This window comes from Xyrauchen texanus, chromosome 3 (assembly GCF_025860055.1).
Source record: "Xyrauchen texanus isolate HMW12.3.18 chromosome 3, RBS_HiC_50CHRs, whole genome shotgun sequence".
NCBI lineage: Eukaryota > Metazoa > Chordata > Actinopteri > Cypriniformes > Catostomidae > Xyrauchen > Xyrauchen texanus.
This window is the reverse complement of record NC_068278.1, coordinates 55,857,118-55,880,476: the sequence shown is the minus strand read 5'-3', so window position 1 is coordinate 55,880,476 and position 23,359 is coordinate 55,857,118. Positions and strand designations below refer to the sequence as shown.

General features: G+C 38.9%; 1 protein-coding gene across 3 annotated transcripts in view; it reads right to left on the bottom strand.

Annotated features, from left to right (window-relative positions):
* Nucleotides 1-1,090: 1,090 nt before the first annotated feature.
* lifra (LIF receptor subunit alpha a) overlaps nt 1,091-23,359 on the bottom strand; it is a 63,219-nt gene continuing 40,950 nt past the window's right edge. For all 3 annotated transcript variants that reach the window (XM_052111451.1, XM_052111459.1, XM_052111468.1), the window contains exons 11-18: nt 21,057-21,276; nt 20,010-20,192; nt 19,630-19,731; nt 18,781-18,930; nt 9,052-9,189; nt 8,555-8,648; nt 6,800-6,866; nt 1,091-6,719 (exon numbers count right to left, since the gene is read on the bottom strand). In XM_052111451.1, the coding sequence (XP_051967411.1) occupies nt 6,132-6,719; nt 6,800-6,866; nt 8,555-8,648; nt 9,052-9,189; nt 18,781-18,930; nt 19,630-19,731; nt 20,010-20,192; nt 21,057-21,276 (1,542 nt within the window). In that variant the 3' untranslated portion in view covers nt 1,091-6,131. The remainder of the gene's footprint in view (nt 6,720-6,799; nt 6,867-8,554; nt 8,649-9,051; nt 9,190-18,780; nt 18,931-19,629; nt 19,732-20,009; nt 20,193-21,056; nt 21,277-23,359) is intronic.

Genomic DNA, 23,359 nt, shown 5'->3' with positions numbered 1-23,359 from the left:
CATTTTTGGGTGAATTATTCCTTTCAGCTCAATCAACAGAAACTTGTGACAAATTTAGTTTGATTGGCAGAAATGTGAAGCTTATAATTCATTCTTCTGTTCAAACTCGTTTATTATTTGAGCTGCAAAGTTGTTTAAAACTGAGTTTTACAGTCGTTTGGAGACTACGGCATTATGTCTTCATGGCAGGGATGGATTACCGACCGGGCCAATGGGGCCAGTGCCCAGGGGCCCTTGACTGACCGGGGAGGCCCTGGGCTTTAAGGTTGCGTGATCCAGTTTGGCGACCCCACCCCCGGTCAACAACTTTTGAAGGGGAGGCCTTTGGAGATAATTGCCACAGGGGCCTTTGCAAGTCATAATCCATTCCTGCCTCATGGCAACGCAGTTGTAAAATTGGATATAACTTTACACAGTAAAAGTTGTTAAATTATTTTACCACACTACAATTATGTTTTCAACTTGTGTCTACTTTTGAAACAGTATTTTAATAAAATTCACACCACTGGATATACTTTACTATATCCAAGATTTTGCTTATATTATAAAGAAAAAGAGGGAGGAGTCAAAATTAAGTGGTAATCAACATTATGCCACGAATCCTGCCGACTGAGCCTAACATGTATTAAACCCTTATCCCTTTAAGGTCCCCTTACCTAGAGTTTCATTGTGGTGTTTTGTTGTCAATATCCAGTTGCATGGATAAACTCTTCAAAACACCTAAAAAAATTTTTTTAAAAAAGATAGAGACATTTTACAGACAGGTCAGAACTGAAAACCCATGTCCCTAAAGCATAAGAATAGAGGCTGCAATGGAAGATTGAAAGCTGTGGTGGGTTTATAGAGATGAAGTAGAGGACAACTGCCCTACATTAGACGATCCATTGAATGTCCACCCACTTCTGAAGAGCACTGTTGCCTTCCTGTCTGAACAAAACATATGAAATCTCTCTGAAAAGAATGAAAATCAGGCCCATTTTCAAAGTTTTTTTTCAAAGGGTGATTCTCAAAATCAAACCTTAAATCACGCCACAATACGGGATATTTGCCATTCTTTGAAATAAAGAGGAAAACACATAACTTTGTTTATTTGTTTTATTTTCTATAATACTACATATGGTATAATTCTGTAAGTGTATTAGCATAGTATTAAGAGTCCAGATGCCTGGATACATCTTTATAATTTCCTACACATGTGTATACACACACTCGTCAAGTGTTTATCCTGCGATTATGCCTTAATCCTCATACATAGCTCATTTCTTTCCCCTTTAAACACTGAAAACACAAAGTGGAATCTGCCATGCATATAAAAGGCAATAACATTAATGTAATCTTAATCAATATCAACTTGGATGCTTATCTGATGATATTCATGCACAAGAGAAAAGCTTATATACACACACAATAGTGTTAACTCCATATTTACACCAACTCCTCATACTTTGCAGTGTATTATCCTGTGTGATCACATACGGAAGTCACTCAAATCTGTTCTCTTTTTGTGTTCACAATGAAATTACCACTCTGTAATGAGAAAGTAGCCTTTTGAGATGATTTTGACACTTACACCCTTCAACCAGAGTGTCAATAATACAAAAATAAGCTACTTATCCATTTTCTTCACTATTAAAAACTAATCTGGGCTATGAAATCTAGATAATGCTGAGCTATGTATATTGAACTTGACCGTAAAGCTTTGCCTTACAACACATCACATACATATTTTCATGCATTTAACATTCATACAAAATTAAAAAGATAAACATTAGTAGGTGTCCTAAAAACAAAAAGTAAAGTATGACTGGACAAGTAACAAATTAGTAACCATTTCATTATTCAAAATAATGTGTTTCACAGTAGTGTTTAAAGCTGTAAGCAACATATGCTTGTAGATGCCGACCTATCCCATAATAATCACCCAAAATCCGTTCTAATAATGTTCATCTAATGCCCTTCCAATCCAATGCCAAACAGACACGTTATCAGTTTAAAGACTGCCGTGTAACAATCTTTAAAGTCTCGGAAAGTCAAAACTGACCCCAAATAAACTGGGCCCATTTTGATTTCATGTTGACGTCAACTACTCGGGCTCAGTGTTGCATGCGCGAACAGACCCTATAATGTCCAGATGTGACGTATATAATATTCTTACTGTTCTCACTATGACAGGAGATGCACACAGTGTTCAGGTAAAGGCCTTCACAGTAGTCACACACATAACTAATATATGGATATTAGATTAAGTTCTGGGAAAATCAGGTTGTTGCTAGATGATGTCGCTAAGGCTAGTTAAACAAATAGTGCACCCAAAGATGGAACTTCTGTCATTATTTACTCAAACTCAAGTCTTTCGAAACCCCTATGACTTTCATAATGTCTAAGCGGGTCATTTCCGTACAATGAATGGTGACCACGGCTGTTAAACTAGCTTTTCAATGCAAGAATGAGCGTATTTACATGCACGATCTTACCAAGCCGGCATTAGGTGTTCTTACCGGCTTACGCAATGTGCACAAGTGTTATAACCTGAGAGAAAAAGCAGAGAATAACCTGCTTTTTTTTTTTTTTATAAGTTGATTTTTGGAAGCTATTTGCCATGTAAACGTGCTTATTATTACAGAATAATGTATTTTCAGCATACACAAAGCTATCGTATGGCTTCAGAAAACATGGAATATAGCGATGAGCGCATGATATGAACTAATTTTATGGTGCCCCATCTTCTTTCATTGTGTGGAAGAGAGCAATTGAACATTCTGCATAACATCTCCTTTGGTGTTCCAGAGAAAAAAAAGCCAGTCATTTTGGAATGACATGAGGGTGCATAAATGATGACAGAATTGTAAAATGGTAAAAGGTGCTGTTCTTTGGATAATATGTACATTTAAGCTCCTGAGGCACTGTGGTCATTTTAAAGTCTTTCACAATTTCTTGAAACAAGCAGAGAAGCACACAAATCCTAGACTAATATTTCTACAATCAGCAAATATAATATATGCCCCCCATAAAGTATACTGGTGCACATGGTTGCCAATGTCATATCTAGGTAAATGCTATGCGTTTGTGAGTCCCAGATATATGCAAGTATGAAATGCAAAGATGACGAGACGCTTTACAGATTGTTTGGATAATGCCACTTTCGTTAAATATTACCGACCTTTGAAAAAATAAAAAAAATAATTTTCTTCTGAATTTTTTTGTTATCATCAAGTAACACAGAGTGCATTTACAAGCAAAGATTTCAACGAAAGATTGTACGTTTTCGACTCGTCCCTCGATTATATATATATATATATAAAAATAAAAAAAAGGGATGTTAGAAGTGAATTTATGGGTCTATAAATGTTAAAATATCAATGACATGCCTTCTTTTATTATTTACTGTACATATGTTCCTTGAGGTTTACTTGTAATATTAGTAAAGTTTTTTTCTGCATAAAAAACAGGCATATGCTCCAAACATGATAATTTTGATCAATCGGAAATGCTCGGTTTGGTTCTGCTTCTCCTTTTAAGATTTGACAGAAACGCCTACAGTTATGATTGTCTCTCTGCCATCTCACTGCTCACCGCTACTAGCACAGTTACGGAAGTGTAAAGTAGCCGTTGATGTGTTGTGGAGGCGGTCAGATGCAAATATGTACCACAGTGTGACATCACAATGGAGGAAGTAGAGAATGAGTCGTTTTGGCAGCTCGGTTTCAACAAATGCTCTTTTTGCAGTGAGAAGGAAGTTTTGAGTTCTGAAACTTAGTGTGATTTATAGTACAATGGCCTCTTATGTCAAAAGATCAAGAAAAATTGTATTCCTGATGTCACAACCCCTTTAAAGTAAAGTGCATTTTTTTTAAAACTATAGCCACAGGATGTAAATATGTGATGTTTCAACAGGATTTTAGTTTAATGAAATCACTTTATCTGTGTAAAGTTATATCCAATATTACAAGTTCGTTACCATGATGCAAGCACTTTTATCACTCTAAAATTGTGCAGAACAGAGGTTTTATCAAAATAAAATCATGTTTATATGTATAATGTTTATGTCTTGTACTGTTGAAACAGCGCAGCATTCACTTTCATTGCAAGTTTCATAAAGTAACCGCAGTTTTTGCTTTTTCTTTTTTTAATAATCGATGGACAAGTTCAAAACTTTCATTCCGCAACCAGCATTTTCTTTTAAATAAACGAGGGACAAGTCGAATTACTTTTTCGTGGTAATCACAGTCATGTCAACAAATGCTGTCGATTTAACTTAAAAGATTAGTTCATCCATAAAATGAAAATTCTGTCATTGTTTACTCACCTGTGTTGTTATAACCATATATGACTTTCTATTTCTTACCACAAATGGAGAAATTGTTAAACATTTTGTGCTCAGTGATGTCATACAATGGAATCATTCCAAGCTTCAAAAGAATGAAAAAGTATAATTCAGAAGACTTATAAATTATTCCATGATTGTTATGAAAGCAAATGATGCAGCTTGGTGAGAAAGAAACTAAATTGTATGTATTATTTAGTGAAAATGTTTACGGACCATTGATCTCCTGTGCACGTGTGTTCTTGATAGGGCACGAGAGCAACAGTTCACTCAGCCCTCTCACAAATTGAGGCATTCAAATGAATACTCTGTTTATCTAAAAACAGGCAATAGTGACAACAGAACACAACACAACACAGCTGCACTCAAAACCTGAGAACAAAACTTACAAAACATGTCTGAAGAGTTTGTAGTTGAAGAATTGATGCATTCCTATGTCCAGCCTTATTTTATTATTAAACAGAATACTTGGAAATCAAACAGAAATGTAGAGAAGGCTTCAGGCAGCCACGATCACACCATGTCCTAAGCTGATGGCAAACGACACGCGATAAAAGTAATCGCAAGTCTCCATGTTGATCAGAGTTTTTGTACTAACCAGCTGTGACGCGCTCGTTTTCGGTTTTCGTTACACCTACCAAATATTTTTGTGGAGGTCTCACGCTCTTCAGGTCTGTCACAAATACTCACCGGTTCAGAATGGAGAAGAGGTGACAGACATTCCCGCCTACTCCATCTCTCTCTTTGATTGAGAACTCCCGTTGAAGAAAACAAGGTTGGGCATAGAAATGCATCTATTCTTCGACTACAAACTTTGACATGTTTTGAAAGTTCTGTTCTCTAGTTTTTGCGCAGCTGCGTTGTGTTCTGTTGTCACTATTGCCGTGGTGGACCCGTTTTTAGATAAACAAAATTCGTTTTTGCTTGTGCATCCCATGTCACGAGGGAAGTCATATAGGGTTATAACAACACAGGGGTGAGTAAACAATGACTGAATTTTAATTTTTGGGTGAACTATCCCTTTAACTTGTTTTGAGCCAGGAACATTTCTTAAACAAGCAAGCTGACAATATAAAAGATCACGTAAACATCTTAAGCAATGTTCTTGTATCGGGGAAATGTCAAAAACTGTTTTTGACAGCTTTTACATGTGCATGTCTGTTTACATTTTTATGTCAAGACTGGAGAAAAATCTGATAATTTCATAACCTCATGTAAACGCGGTGTGTCTGTCTGTCCGGTTTTTATAATGAGCTGATTTTTTATAGTTATCAGCATTTCGTTACATGTAAAACACAATGATTAACAGTGATATTATAGCTTAAGGCTGCGTAAGAACTTTCAAATATGAATGCAAAAAGTAGTCAAGAACAAACCCTCAATGCACTGGTTTTGCTCAAACAAAACATTTTCACAGGCACCATTTTGTCCACTTTTTGATCTCCCATGTTTGAGTGATACAACAAAAATAAAATGCTGAAATGCCATAAGAATGTAGAATTTCTGGGACCACTCCAATAACACTAGAAATGTCTAAAACTACTGTTGGTAAAAGACAGGAACACTGTAGTATGAACGGATGCCCCCTAGGAGGTAAACATCAAACGGTTCCGAGCAAGCGTCAGAAGATACAACTACCTCCAGCTCTTCAGTAGTACTTCACCCCTCTGGTCATTAACACAAGTCCCAAACAGTAGTGATGTTTGATTACATAAATTGTGAGTGATATCCAGTAAGGCACCAAACTGAAAAATGTCCTCAAAAGGTGAACAGCATGAATTGAAGTGGAAAAGAAATGTTGAAGTTTTCAAAAATTTCCAGAGAGAAGATTGTGGAACCAGGTGTTGGAAGGCTGCGGTTTCGCCTCTGAAGATTCTGGAAGAAGGAACTGGGATGACGTGACCGATGTAGGGCTGCCAAGTGAACCGCTTAAGAGTCCCACGTCAGGAGAGTCAAGCTGCCTGGAACACTGGGGTTTATAACCCATATTCAAGCTCTCCTCTTGGAAGTCTGGAACAAATTTGAGTTGTGGCTCAGCTGGACCTGCAGCAGACTGCGTCTGTGGTTTGTAACCTCCACTACCGTACGCCCCCTGTGAGGAGGTCGGGCTCTGGAGGCCAGTGTAGGTGATTTCGGTCTGCGTGGAGCCCACAGAGGCAGTTGAAGAACCAGATGAGTCTAAAACCTGGTTACTGTGCGAACGGTCACCAACCACCTGGTTGTAGTATCTCAGGAAGACGGGTTCGTCGGAATCGGTGTCTGCCTCAATGTTTTCATTCTCAGACTCCTCCTCTTCCTCTCGCACCGGAACCAGAACCTTCTTTCTGAATTCCCACTCAGGACCCTCTTCGATGTGGACCAGACTGTGAGGAGAGGGCTTCACATCCAGGGGACCCTAAACCCAAACAACAATCGAGTTAGAGGAGAAGTAAGGAAGAGGTAGAGGAGGGAGAAATTAAACAAAACAAATTATACCTGAGGGGAGGACCAGTCTCCAGATACTTCAGGTCCAGGAATTGTAGGATAAAATGCTTTCTTTACCCTATAATTAAATAAACAATACAAAAAGGTCAACAGGTTAATTGGGATATACACTCACCTAAAGGATTATTAGGAACACCTGTTCAATTTCTCATTAATGCAATTATCTAATCAACCAATCACATGGCAGTTGCTTCAATGCATTTAGGGGTGTGGTCCTGGTCAAGACAATCTCCTGAACTCCAAACTGAATGTCAGAATGGGAAAGAAAGGTGATTTAAGCAATTTTGAGCGTGGCATGGTTGTTGGTGCCAGACGGGCCGGTCTGAGTATTTCACAATCTGCTCAGTTACTGGGATTTTCACGCACAACCATTTCTAGGGTTTACAAAGAATGGTGTGAAAAGGGAAAACATCCAGTATGCGGCAGTCCTGTGGGCTTAAAATGCCTTGTTGATGCTAGAGGTCAGAGGAGAATGGGCCGACTGATTCAAGCTGATAGAAGAGCAACTTTGCCTGAAATAACCACTGCTACAACCGAGGTATGCAGCAAAGCATTTGTGAAGCCACAACACGCACAACCTTGAGGCGGATGGGCTACAACAGCAGAAGACCCCACCGGGTACCACTCATCTCCACTACAAATAGGAAAAAGAGGCTACAATTTGCAAGAGCTCACCAAAATTGGACAGTTGAAGACTGGAAAAATGTTGCCTGGTCTGATGAGTCTCGATTTCTGTTGAGACATTCAGATGGTAGAGTCAGAATTTGGCATAAACAGAATGAGAACATGGATCCATCATGCCTTGTTACCACTGTGCAGGCTGGTGGTGGTGGTGTAATGGTGTGGGGATGTTTTCTTGGCACACTTTAGGCCCCTTAGTGCCAATTGGGCATCGCTTAAATGCCACGGCCTACCTGAGCATTGTTTCTGACCATGTCCATCCCTTTATGGCCACCATGTACCCATCCTCTGATGGCTACTTCCAGCAGGATAATGCACCATGTCACAAAGCTCGAATCATTTCAAATTGGTTTCTTGAACATGACAATGAGTTCACTGCACTAAAATGGCCCCCACAGTCACCAGATCTCAACCCAATAGAGCATCTTTGGGATGTGGTGGAACGGGAGCTTCGTGCCCTGGATGTGCATCCCACAAATCTCCATCAACTGCAAGATGCTATCCTATCAATATGGGCCAACATTTCTAAAGAATGCTTTCAGCACCTTGTTGAATCAATGCCACGTAGAATTAAGGCAGTTCTGAAGGCGAAAGGGGGTCAAACACAGTATTAGTATGGTGTTCCTAATAATCCTTTAGGTGAGTGTAGTTCACCTCTAAATCAAATAAAAATATCAAAATTATATTTTAACTTAAAGAGCCCTATTTTTAGGACCATTAAGACCTCCCCCAAATTCTCATTACTGTAATGCGGAAAAACAAACAAACATCATAACTGTAATACAGTAATGAAAATAATCCTGTCAGGGTCTAAAGATTTTTTTTAATAAAAATCAGCATATTTGTATACTTAATTGTATTTTACAATTTAATGCATCTTTTATTCACAAAACAGATTGTTGGCATTGCAGTAATGAGAATTATATGACTTTATAGAGAGTAATATAGGTTCGCTTAAATGGAAAGAATAAAGTTGGTTTTAGCAGAAATATTATAAGCCATTTGGATATAACGGAATACATATCTTGATGGAAATGTCATTAAACCACCATAATATAGTCATACCACTCTCTCTTTTTGTAGCAGAAAATGCTGATGAGGATCAGACAGCAGAACATGGCGCCTAACGACACCAGAATACCAACAACCAACATGTCATCTGTAGGGAAGAACAGAAGTAAGAGAATATTAGAACTATATTTTTAATAGTACATTCATTTGTTATCTATGATATTAAGGTAATATGAAGAACTACTAAGTAGCTAGTTGTGCCATTTAAACAATTTTAAAAATGAAAACATGCTTTGACTTTAATAATAAATGCGAAATACATAATAAATAATAATAATTATATAAATTTACATTTTTGCAATGCAGTTCAACAAAGAACTTTCTTATTATAAAGATTTTGTTTTTTTACTGTAGTTATTGTTGCGTTATGTACCAAAGCTATATTGTTCTTTGGAAATTAAGAAAAGTTCCTAATGTTTCACAATAGGTTGTTCAGAGCAGTTTAACATATTGTGCAGAATTTAATCTGAAAGAGTAATATAACGACTTACTGTCCATCTCCAGTTTAATGGCTACAGTAGATCCGGTGTCCTCTCCAGCTGATGTGTAGGCCTTTACAATAAACTTGTATGACCCCAGAGACAAACGCCTCACCCTGTATAACCTCACTTTAGGATCGGACATATTACCTTGGAACACAACAATTAGAGACATTTATTAACAGATTTAATTAATATAAATACTTATAAAATATATACAAAATTAAGCATTTAAAAACACTTATTTAATACTTGATATAGTATACTTTTATTTAATTATTTTTAAATATGTTATTTGAACAATCACCCATGTGTCTATCTAATCAGCAAATCGTGTGGCAGCAGTGCAGTGCATACAATCATGCAGATACGGGTCAGGAGCTTCAGTTAATTTTCACATCAACAATCAGAATGGGGGAATTTTTTTCTCATTGATTTGGACCATGGCATGATTGTTGGTGCCAGATGGGGTGGTTCAAGTATTTCTGTTTGAGTATTTTGCGCAGTTTTGGCGGCACAAGGGGGACCTACACAATACTAAGCAGGTGGTTTTAATGTTGTGGCTGATCGGTGTATATATTTATTTATTATTTTTATTAATACATTTTCATTTACATTTATGCATTTGGCAGATGCTTTTATCCAAAGCGACTTACAGTGCATTTATAACAGGGACAAACCCCCCCGGAGCATCCTGTAGTTAAGTGCCTTGCTGAAGGACACAATGGTGGTGGCTGTGGGGATTGAACCAGCAACCTTCTGATTAACAGTTATGTGCTTTAGCTTTAGCCCACTACGCCACCACCACTCCTAATAATAGGTATTTTTACATAGGTACAAATATTACAATTCATGCTAAATATCTATTTTAACTGTAAAGACATACATTTGTGGAACTTTTGACAATACATCTGCATATGACCTCTTCAGCAAGACATCAACATCTATTTATCCATCACTGCACCCTTGGCCCTGCCCACTGGTGCTCAGTCATTCACACAAGTGAAGAGTTGAGATGGGGCCTATCATGGGAGATTCAACCAAAGTGAACTTACACAGGACACCTTCATGTGCCTATCTGGATATTTATGTAGAAAGGTTTTTCTACATAAATGTGCACTAGACGAAGGCTTTGACCATTATCATATATCTTGCACTGCTTTTAAAAGATGCAACGTCAAGTTATAATTCCAAACAGGATCCCCATTGTGTTTCATTCAGCTGAGATGTCTTGCTGTTGTCATGTTTTGGACTGTTTTTGCACCCATCGGTGCAATTTTTTATTGTTGGTCTTTGGTAAACATGCACTCGTTGGACGTCTGTCTCGTCTGTGATGAGATTGAGGGCGTGCCCACATGCGCCTCTCACTCTCTTGAACCGGCATCTCCAGCTGACACTTATCTCGCTCTCCCGCCGATCAGCTTATTCAGTGCCGGCCGTGCTCCATCATTGCCTGGCCACGCCTCCTCCTCCTCACAATGTCTTTGAACAATTTGATGCGTTTGAATAACATTTGCAGAATATATTCACAATATGATTCAAGCTTTGCAAAGGAACTGTTATTGAAAGATGGGGCAATTAAAATTGGACTATTGGACAAAAAAATAAATAAACTTAGTAAACAAGTTTATTCACAAATGTTTTGTTAAATGTCATGACTGTTTGATGGTTTATGTTGTGCTTTAGTGAAGCATTTGGTACATTATGTAGCGAATCAGCTCTATATTCTTCCACCATTAGGAAGCGAATCAGATCTATGAAATATTAATAATCAATCATAACTTGTTATAATCGATTATGAATATTTGGATCAGTTAATCGGGTTAACTTGATGTAGCTACATTAACATTACAACCAAATACTTTCGGTTCATCCGTGAACACTCAATTTTGGTTATTAATTAATTAATTAATAGAAATGTACATTTCGGGGCAAGGAAATGTCTTTCTTACTAAGTATTAAGAGCAAGTAGTCAAAATCTATGATTAGTGACTTTAGATATGAGCTTGAGACACAGACAACTTTACATGTGACATGAACAAGACTTTATTAACTAGACTAAACATTTAAACTACTCTAACATACATATACATACATTCATACAGTTTACCAAGGGAAAGAGGGCTGAAGCAGAATACAGGAAGGCAAGAAGTTATAGCATTGTTTGAAGTTCAGCAGATCAACAGCCTGAGCAAACCATCATATTAGTTCTGACATGCCCTTTTTAGAAAGGGGTGAGGATACTTAATGTATCAAATAATGAGACTAAGTTTGATACTTGCATGTCCCATTTGAATTAAACTGTCCTGATGCAATTTGTTGAGGCTCCAGTTGATCTTTGATGATGTTGTCTTGATATCTTTGGTGAATGGACAGTCTAGGCCGTAGCCTGGCACGGGCTTGGGAGTCCTTTCACCAAAGATATCAAGACAACATCATCAAAGATCAACTGGAGCCTCAACAAATTGCATCAGGACAGTTTAATTCAAATGGGACATGCAAGTATCAAACTTAGTCTCATTATTTGATACATTAGTATCCTCACCCCTTTCTAAAAAGGCGTGTCAGAACTAATATGATGGTTTGCTCAGGCTGTTGATCTGCTGAACTTCAAACAATGCTATAACTTCTTGCCTTCCTGTATTCTGTTTCAGCCCTCTTTCCTTGGTAAACTGTATGAATGTATGTATATGTATGTTAGAGTAGTTTAAATGTTTAGTCTAGTTAATAAAGTCTTGTTCATGTCACATGTAAAGTTGTCTGTGTCTCAAGCTCATATCTAAAGTCACTAATCATAGATTTTGACTACTTGCTCTTAATACTTAGTAAGAAAGACATTTCCTTGCCCGAAATGTACATTTCTATTAATTAATTAATTAATAACCAAAATTGAGTGTTCACGGATGAACCGAGTATTTGGTTGTAATGTTAATGTAGCTACATCAAGTTAACCCGATAACTGATCCAAATATTCATAATCGATTATAACAAGTTATGATTGATTATTAATATTTCATAGATCTGATTCAGCTCCTAATGGTGGAAGAATATAGAGCTGATTCGCTACATAATGGTGGAGAATGATGCGGGCATGATTAAACAAAGGTTATGAGCTTTAACCACTGTCAACTTAAAAGTGTGCATTGAATAATTCGGTCAGAATAGGACATGACATGCTAAGCGGCATTTGCTTCACTAGTTGCTGGCTTGTTTGGATGCGGATAAAGTGATGGCTTGAATTGACATCTCTACTGTAATTGAAAGAGTCTTAACACATTTAAGCATATTTTCAAAAGGTATCAGTGTACGCAGTAATATGATTTTAGCGAAGAAACCCTAATTTCAGTATTAAAGTGTAAGTCTGTTTTGATGAAGGAATCTCAGCTCAGCGGCATGTAAACTGTACCAGAATTGATTGCTTAACCTGTTTCTGAGGAAGAAATCTCAGTACAGTGTTATATAAATGTAGATTTGGGCGATGCTCCCTTTTCACAGTATAAAGGCCTTACAAATTATAGTTAGATTGATGTCCTTCATCTAAACTTTATCTGTGCATCTGAAAGGCTTAGCTTCCTGGTGGTCAAAACTGTGTTTCACTCACTGAAACTCTGAAGTGCAGTGGTTCCCATGACAACGACTTGTCACAGGAAGTGCTCACTCCAGATAGCACATGTGTTTCCTTCCGACGCCATTTTGTAAACAAACCAGCCTAGGTGGCTAAGCTAACCCAACTTAGCAGCCCCTTAGCTTAGGCTAAGCTAACTAATAGCTTCAACAGTTAGCTGCTAGCATAATTTACATGAAGCCTTTATCTACAGCTTGTGTGCATGCAGAATGAAGTGATCTAAACCATTTTCCTTTAACCCCATTTCTGGTTTCTGAATTTTCACTTTCTCTTTCCTTAACTTTAATTCTTCTCATCTAACTTCACCTGCACCTTTCAGGTGCATCCCTTACTGAGCAGCTGTTCAGCTAAATTTGCAGTTACTTTGTTAATTAAATCTAAAAACTTAATTACATGTAAACTGTTTAGATAGAGAATAATTTTTATAGTTATTGGGAACTTTCAATGGCACGTTGACTAAACTTTATAGAGGGACAAACAAATTGTGTGGTCTGGAACACGCTAACAGCTGTGACCAACTATAGAATGATGTCCAAAGCAAATCTAATTGTTGATCATAAGTGCTATTGATTATTCCCAATACAAGGTTATTCTGCTATTTTAATCACTTCTTCAAGTCTTTTTATTATTTTTACTAATAATAGAAGTCAGCTATTCATTTTCCCATTTAACCCTCTTGGTCTAGTGTGGTTTTATTTCCCCATAAAACTGCAAAAGTAACTAGACATACTTTTCTTCTCGATTTTGTGTTTATTTGCAATAAGTTGCTTAAATTTTATGAGCCAGCTACACTAGTAATCTAGGCGATTTCTATGGCATAATTTTGAGCACCACTAATAGACACAATCTAATAGGAAAGCTCTTTTCTTCCTCTTTCTTTCTCCTCTTCATGTGTTCAAAGATCAAGCCTGTTGTATGCTATCAGTAAGTGCTGATAAATAATTTGACCCAAAGAAACATCTTAAGTCATTTATTAAATCTAGGCTTACGTTCTTTTAGCAAAGCCACTCAGATCCACACAAATCTGAGCATCCTGCTATTTGCAGCTAAGATAGTAATAATCAGGAACACATTTCAATTGTTAACCACACCTAGCAAAACCTAGCTGTACATTATACACCTTGCTGTCTCACTTTGCCTTTAGCTCCAAATTCTGTTTGATCTTGCATTAGTCTCTTGCCCTTACTCTCACCAGAAGTGTGCCAAAATGTTGCAGATGCTCAGCCTAACTGCCCAGATGGCAGGCCAAAAGGACTGGCTAGGTGTTTTGAGGAACACCCTTTTATCCATGGCTGCTGACGACCTTCAGCAACAGAACAAAAAGCAACTGGAAAACGAGGGAAAAGAACTAATGACAGACGACTCAAACCAGAGGTATGAGCACAAATATCTGACTGAGGTTATCGTCCTGGCCCACAACCTCACAGGTTTGAAACAGGAGGTAAACAACCTCAAACGCCAGATCACTGAGTCCCAAACGGAGCTGACACATGCTAAAAACCGCATAGACCAGCTAGAGATGGAGGCTCAGGACAGACACAAGGACCCTGGCAGAAGGGAGTCACAGGAGGTAATCCACAGACTTCAAGCGGCTCTGACAGCTGCTAAACAACAAGAGCAGTTGGAAAAGACAGCTAGAGAGCACCTGGAAAAGGTACTTTTTCACAAAGATTCACTGTTAAAAACAGCAAATTCTGAACTCTTGGACAAAGATGCCAGAATCATGGCCTGTGAAGGTCAACTGAATGTGTCCAGAGCTGAAGTTAAAGTGCTGACTCAGCAGCTGGAAAACACCAAAGATGAACTTGACATGGTCCAACGAGAACTGAGACACTCTTACCTGCTGCAAAAGGAACCACAGCAGGAGAGACATCTCACTCCCCACTTGCAATCAGCAGAGAAACCTCCCCAGCCAAGCACAGATTTACAAAGGGGGACAAACCCCACTGCTTAACACGTCATCGGACAGTTTCCTTAAAGCTTCTGCAGCCGGAAGGAAAAGGATTGATTCAGGCGAATCTTGAAGCGACTACGTGTAGCGACACTCAAAGACCTCAACCGAATGGCCAGACATATCCCTGCATTTACACCAGAGCTTGCAGGAGACCACGACGTCCACGCTTACCTGCGAGACATTGACTTTCACCTGCAGTCTTTGATGAGTGTGAACCATCAAGATAGACTCCATCTGATCTGGATCACGTCCAGCCCAGAGTTGCGACGCTTTCTGGCTCGACAGCCAGAAAACATCCAGTCTAACTACCAGCAGCTGAAACAAGCCATCATAAGGGAATTCTCAGAGTCTAACAATGGACTGATCGCTGCCCTAGACACCAAACAGGGTCGGCATGAAACTCCCTATGTTTACTACCACAGACTCAGACGAGCTTACTCGAGCTCACGAACAAACCTGGGATGGAGGAGGACACCAGCTTCAAGAGCCTTTTCCTCCGAAACCTCCATCCTATGGTAAGTCACCATTTAGGCATTATGGCCTGCCCCCACACAATGCCTATCCAACAACTGCGTGACCTGACACAGAAGGCCTTTAACAAACACAAGGCCTCACCCAGCAAACACCACAGGGCGTCCCACAGCAGTCTACAACAACATCCTCCTGTACACCTTTCAAACAGGTGCCAAACAGAGGCTGCACAAAGACAGCTAGAAACGCCTGTTACTGAGTTACAAGAGCTGCTAGCACTAGCAAAAGAGCTCCTGGAACAGAACTCCCCTGAGGAGTACTGGGAAGAACAAACCTCTGACTCTTGCCCAACACCACTCAGGCAAGCTCAAGTCAGCACTGCTGCCAGAGCAGAGTAACACTGCAGACTTCAGACACCTGGTGACTGGGTGCCGAACCAAGGGCTGAACGGCCACCTGCTGCCCTTTTGCTACCAGTACTAGGTCAGTCTGAAACTCTCTCCACACTACACAATGCCCATAACCACTCCCTGCAGCCACAAACAAGCACCTGCCTCAAACGAACTGACTTCATAATGACAGGTGACACACTGTCAAGGCACCTGCTGCCTCTGCACCTGCTGCCTCTGCACCTGCTGCAGAGACCTGGATGTGGCTACTGTCTACATCACCCACCGTGGAACAACCACCTGCTACAAAACCCTCATGATTCACCTGCCATCCGCCATTGTGATGATTGTCGATCCGATGATGTCTCCAACAGGGACACCACCTGGCGAAAAAGGGGACTGTAAGGTATGGCGGAGGATCAGTGGCCTTAACAGATTCACGAACAAACAAGAACTTACTGTTAAAAACTCCCTAATTACTGAAATAAGCCAACCAGTCTCCACAAGCACAATAAATGTATTGACAAAGAGACAATGAACTATTGACAGAGAACCGCATGTGACATCCGCATGCTCACCACGTGCTTATCGTGTGGACAGGAAGGGGAAACTTTGAACGTAACAATGTGTGTGTGTGTGTGTTTTCAGTTAAACACAGAACTGCATATTGCTAATGAAATACGTGTAATCCCTGTATGTTGTGTATTTCTGAGGTATATCAAACTCGTTAGAACTGTTTCAGTGTGTGTTTTAAACTCTGAGGCCTCATATTTAATAGCCTCAGTGTATATTCCCTTTCTAAGTGTACTAAATATACTTTTCTTGGTATCAAATTAAACCTTACGATTTGGCCTAGCTAAATTCGAATATAAGATCTTCGTAGAATGATATTACGTTATGTTTTGCCATCTTTTGAGTCATTCAGCCCAAAATCTCTTACCGTCATAAACCCAGCCAGAAACATGCAAATGAGCCGTGACGGAACAAAGGAATCATTCTCCTGCCCAGAGTAATGGAGGCCTTTACGACCTCCAAAGGAATGTTCAGAGAAGTGCTGACCCTCCCTTCATTCTCTTACTGAGAAAGAGAAATGAACCCTGTTAATCCTATATATATATTCTATATATCCATGTGATAAATATTGACATATATCTAGTGTGCCATCTCACATTTTCCCTTAAATGTGCTTGATCTATGTTTTCTTGCAAACTAATGGGTTAATGTTTCAGACTTTGCATACTATGGTTAACCAAAATCATATGTGTGGCATATTTGGTCTCTATAACTTGGTATTTTGAAGATCGAAATGACTGTGTACATGATATGTCGATAACAACAACATATTAGTATTAAAAGTATATTTCCTATTTTCTTTCTTGCACATGCAATGGGCAATTTTACAACAAAGAGCAATAAACCAAATTCCGCCTGGAACCCAAACCCTTCTCATTGGTCGAGCCAATGAGAGGTGGGACCTGTTTCCCGAGGGTATAAAATTGCTGCGCCCACTTCCTCTCATCCTCTTATCTTACCAACTCTTATCCTCTTCGCTGCTCTTAGCCTCTCTTGCTCTCTGAGCCTTGTGCTCTCTCACTCTCTCGCTGAATGATGCCAAACTAAAGGCCCCAAGGACTCCCAAGCGTCGCCAGGCTACCCACGGCCTTGACTGCCCATTCACCAAGATCCTCTGACTCTCACTGGTTCTCTCTCTCATCAAGACAACATCAAAGATCAACTGGAGCCTCAACAAATTGCATCAGGACAGTTTATTTCAAATGGGACATGCAAGTATCAAACTTAGTCTCATTATTTGATACATTAAGTATCCTTAACCCCTTTCTAAAAAGGCGTGTCAGAACTAATATGATGGTTTGCTCAGGCTGTTGATCTGCTGAACTTCAAACAATGCTATAACTTCTTGCCTTCCTGTATTCTGCTTCAGCCCTCTTTCCCTTGGTAAACTGTATGAATGTATGTATATGTATGTTAGAGTAGTTTAAATGTTTAGTCTAGTTAATAAAGTCTTGTTCATGTCACACGTAAAGTTGTCTGTGTCTCAAGCTCATATCTAAAGTCACTAATCATAGATTTTGACTACTTGCTCTTAATACTTAGTAAGAAAGACATTTCCCATGCCCCGGAAATGTACCTTTCTATTAATTAATTAATGAATAACCAATATTGAGTGTTCACGGGATGAACCGAGTATTTGGTTGTAATGTTAATGTAGCTAAATCAAGTTAACCCGATTAACTGATCCAAATATTCATAATCGATTATAACAAGTTATGATTGATTATTAATATTTCATAGAGCTGATTCGCTACCTAATGGTGGAAGAATATAGAGCTGATTCGCTACATTCAGATGAAATGTGTTGGGTTTACATCATGTGCTAGCCCTGAAATGTAGTTTTGCAATGTTGTGTGGAGTTCGTTCATTTGTTTCGGATTGAATTTCAAACCCACCCACTTTTTCAGCCGTCTGTTTCCGGAAGTATTTTCCCCATTAACTTCTTCCATAGACTTAATAAAACCCTTCATAAAAGCGTTGCGAGTAATAAACCAAACCAACCAGCTCACAAGGAGAATCTCAAAATCATGGACTTTGTTTTGAGGCAAAATGTTTTTGGAAATCGGACAAAGACAAAGGCTACATGGCTGTTCATGAGTGCACAGACTACAATCCCATAAAGCATTGTGAATGATGTCATTGAATAAAAAACTATTGATTTTAAAAGTTGTTGATTATAAGTATAGAAACAATATATTTTGCATTAGGGTTATAAACACATATACAAGTAGTTTAAGGGTGAAGGGAGACTGACTCAATTACATCATTCACAGTGCATCACGGGGGCGCGGTTCTGTGATTGGTGGAGCTTTCTCTGCTGTACCATGGGTAATGTAGTCGTTTATAATGAATTCCAAACGGATGGCTTCAACGGAAGCATATACGATCAATGAACAACCTCGTAGCTCACAGTAGGACTGTCTTTTAAAATGTATACGTTATTGTTGAAAATCAATTAGTCTGTGGGATATATGAATGGGATTTTTACTTCCAGAACCAGACTGTTGCGCTCTATTGGATAAGCTGCATGATGATAGGCAATCACAACAGATATGCTGAATTCTTAAAGGGCCAAAAGGACAGTGTTTAGATGCTTTAGACTGAGGGCCAGTGATGGAGTAATATTATTATATATATGACTAAATTGTGACTGTTTGGTGCAAAAACCTTTACTAACATTATAAGTGGACCTCAGGGAAGATAATAAAAAAATATATGTCATAACCCTACCAATGAGTTCCAGACGTGTTGCGTTTGCCAGGTAGATGGTGTATCCACGTATGAAGCCTCGTTGCTGTTCCATCGCAATGGCTTTCCATGACAAAAGCACATCAGAGCCAACCTGATTGGCTGACAGTTCACCCACTGACTGTGAAGGAACTAAAGAAGAAAAAGCGAAAGAAACTGATTCAGATATAAACAGTGACCAATAATCATAAACATATGGATTATAGGCTATGTTCTAGAAAAATCTATACAGCTGACAACGAGAACTAAAACCGCATAGCTAAACTATAAGACTTAAGGCGGTTGCACACCAGATGACAAGCGTCACGGCGCGACCAGGACACAGCACAGGTATCAAAAACGGAGCACGTTAATGTGGTTCAGATCATAGACACAAAAAATTACCAAGGTTTTCCCCTCTTCTTCAATAACGAACAAGGCTAGTAAATAAATCTATGTCCTTTGATAATTATTTGGGTTGAATTTAATGGAAAATATGTGAGTTGCTCTCCATGGCATGGCAGCGGCGGTGCGCATACATTCATAGAAAACAACAGTCTCATATTTTAGAACGTGCCATTTTGTCTGCCAGACGCGTCCAGTGTGCTAACCCCTTATATATATAACTATATACACTTTAACCCATTTTGATACATTTTTCCAGTAAAGGTATCTCATCTGTTATTCATAAGAGTTTGTTACATAATACCACCATTCACACATGACCACAAAACAGTCATGCTGGTTTGCCAGCATTTCATCAACAGGTTCTTTTTAAAAATGACCTCTGCACAGCCAAAGTAATATGTGTCAAAGCGCCTTATTAATGGTGATCAGCAACCGTCCACTTACTCATTTCCTGTGTGTATCCATGCCATCGCTGGAGCAGTACCGTAGCTCCAGCAGAGAGAACATATACAGATATTGTGTACCGTACTCCCGCCTCCAGGGAAACTAGAATCAACAGGGAGGAAAAAAATAAATAAATCAACGAGGCGCACAGATGAAAGCGTACAGCCATGAAGTAAACAAGACATGAAAAACATTGAAATTCCATTAAGTTTTCCATCAATGACAAAAATAAATACATCTAGTGTGTAGTGGCTCCTAAAAGTATTTGAATATTTAAGCCACACTTAAAATGTATGAATGTCATTGCATTAGATAACAAAATATCAAGCCAAGTGGCATTTATTAGAAAGAAAATTAGCAAAATACTCCTAAATGCTCACCTGACTGGACCTTGATGCTACTGTTTGATTCGGGAACTTTCTCCCAGTGAACAGGGCAAAGCTCACTGCAGCCAGAGGGGACCCACTCCACCACATACCCTCTGCTTGCATTGGCATAAGGCTGCCAGGACAGGTTGAATCCTCCATCTGTGCCCAACAGCTCAGAAACAGACACCTGAGTATCTATAGGAAGTAAGATCAAACATGTGGTTCTGGAATTAGTTGCCTTTTTACATTGTTTTTTAAGGCCTGTCTACTGATTATCATAATTAATGAATAATATAATATAACCCAGGATGGCCCCATGAGAATTTTTTTTTTTTTTATAAAAATATGAATAACTACATTCTTGACCAACACAAGATAGTTAGATGACGTTATTGTAAAAGCTGTAGCGTCATAGAATGCTAAACCAATTGGATTGGGTTCAGATTGCTCCAACCAGTGGTGATAGTCCTCCATATTTGGGCAGAGTGTTGTGTGATCAATCACACTAATTTCATATGGCCACCAGGAGATGGCACCAAGTACATGACACAGAATAAATGATGACACAAATGGCACGGAATGAAACTCATTCTGTAAAATCTCATTACTAAAATCACATCTGCATCCTATAAAAACCCTTTAGACATCGTTGTGTTTGCATGTGTAATTAGTTCTTAATTTTTTCAGTATGCCACTGAAACAGGAAATCTTTAAAAACAACCTCAAAATTTAAAGGGATAATGTAATATAATACAATATTAAAAAGACTACTTTCAGGATTTTTTGACAATAATATGATAGATATATATCTATGTATGTATGCATGCATTTGAGTTGGATCTACATTGAAATTGCTAAAATTGTGACTATTTCAAAATAGAATGAAGCAGTTTAATTTCAAATTAGATGAATGCATTTAATCTTTTTCCTCTTTTTTACATCATTAATCTCCAAAGTAATGTGTTAATTTGGCAACCCTAGATTTTATATGAATAGGTTCTTTACTTAAATTAATATGCCATTTAAAAAGCAAATATGGCCCACAAAAACACTGTGTACCTGCTCTGTACACTGGTGCGGTCACAGTGGAAGGCTGGGAAAGACCAGCTGGGTTACGTGCTGCCACAGCAATGGTGATGTCACTGCTTTTGTTAAGGGTGATGGGATAGCTAAAGTCATCTTGAGGGAGAGACACCATAGTCCACATGGCTTCGTCTGCTGTGCTGTGAGAAACCTCATACCCGTCTAACACACCGTGACTTTCCATCACAGACAGAGGCTAGAAGAAAAGACAGAAATGCTTATGCAGACACCATGATTACTTGCGTTATACATATTTATACAAATGTTATGCTTATTTGCCAATGTAGGAAGAACAATTAACTTGTAAAAATACATGTCTTGCCCCTTGTTTTAAGCATAAACCTAAATTTGATGATTTCTCTGCAAGCAATACTTAAAGGAATAGTTCACCCAAAAATTTAAATTCTTATCATTTATTCACCCTCATGCCATATGTATGACTTACGTTCTTCAGCAGAACACAAATGAAGATTTTTAAAAGGATATCAGTAGATCCTTACAATGCAAGTGAATGGTGGCCAGAACTTTGAAAATCCAAAAAGCAACATTTAAGTAATCAATACGACTCTGGTGGTTTAAGCTATGTCTTTAGAAGGGATATAATAGGTGTGGATAAGAAACGATCAAAATTTAAGTCCTTTAAGTCATTTTACTATAAATCTCCACTTTCACATTCCTCATTTTTTTTTTTGGTAATTCCCACCAACTGGACAATTAGTGGGTTTCTGCTTGTCCACTCACCTTTTGAGGATTGTCCACAGGTTCTCTATGGGATTAAGATCCGAGGAGTTGCCTGGCCACGGATCCAAAATTTCAATGTAATGATCTCCGAGCCACTTCATTATCACTCTTGCCTTGTGACATGGTGCTCCATCATGCTGGAAAATGCACGGATCATCACCAAATTGCTCCTGGATCGTTGGGAGAAGTTGCTCTTGCAGGACGTTTTGATACCATTCTTTATTCATGGCAGTGTTTTTGGGCAGAATTGTGAGAGAGCCCACTCCATTGGATGAAAAGCAACCCCATACATGGATGGTCTCAGGATGCTTCACTGTTGGCACGACACAGGACTCATGGTAGCGTTCACCTTTTCTTCTCCGGACTATCGATTTTCCAGATGTCCCAAACAGTCAGAAGGGGGCTTCATCAGAGAAAATAACTTTGCACCAGTCTTCTGCTGTCCAATCCTTTTATTTCCTGCAGAATTTCAGTCTGTCCTTGATGGGTTTTCTTGGAGAGAAGTGGCTTCTTTGCTGCCCTTCAATTGTCGCTTCTGCCATTGTCCAAATGTCTTCACCTCACTGTGCGTGCAGATGCACCTCACACCTACCTGCTGCCAATATTGAGCGAGCTCTGCACTGGTGGTGACACGATTCTGTGGCTGACTCCTCAGGATGAGACGGTCCTGGTGCTTGCTGAACACTCTGGGACGTCCTGAAGCCTTCTTCAAGGAGAGAGATTCAACTGCTGTGAAGTTCTTGATGATCCGGGAAATGGTTCTTTCTGGTACAATATTCTTTGCAGCAATTTCCTTGCATGTGAGGCCATTTTGATGCAAAGGGATGATGGCTGCGTGTCTTTCTTTAGAGGTAACCATTGCTAACAAGATCACAATGATTGGAAGCACTTCTTCCCTCCTTTTATAGCAATCAGTCTACTCTTATAATCCAATCAGAATGATAAGAGTGATTTCACCTGACTAGTACTCGTTCACACTTTCCCAGGTGCTGCTGATATGATTAGTGAAATTATATTAGCTGGTCATTTTGTGCCAGGGCCAAAAAACTGTGAAATTAGTTTTTTTGTGGCCAATGAAGCTTTTTGCAATTATTTAAAATTCATCTGACCATGCTGCACAATAATCTAGAAACAATGTGTATCAACACCACTACAACTGAAGCAGAAAACTTTGCGAAACACAATTTATGGTCACTGCCAATACTTTTTTTTGCCACGGCTATATTCAGACCCCTTACCTTTTTTTTTTTTCCACATTTTGCTATGTTCCAGCCTTATGCTAAAATGCTTTCAATTATTTATTTTTCACATCAATCTACACTTCATAATGACAAAACAAACAAAAAAAGATTTTTGATAAATTTGCTAAATTTATTAACAAGGAAAAACTGAAATATCACATTGACAAGTATTCAGACAAGAGTATGTGAGCCGGAGCGGCATGATTTTGCCAGGAGCGAGGAGCAGGTTTTTAAAAGAAATCGGAGAGCCATTGTTTTCTCTTGCTTCAAGAGCACTCCACTAATGCTCCATCATGA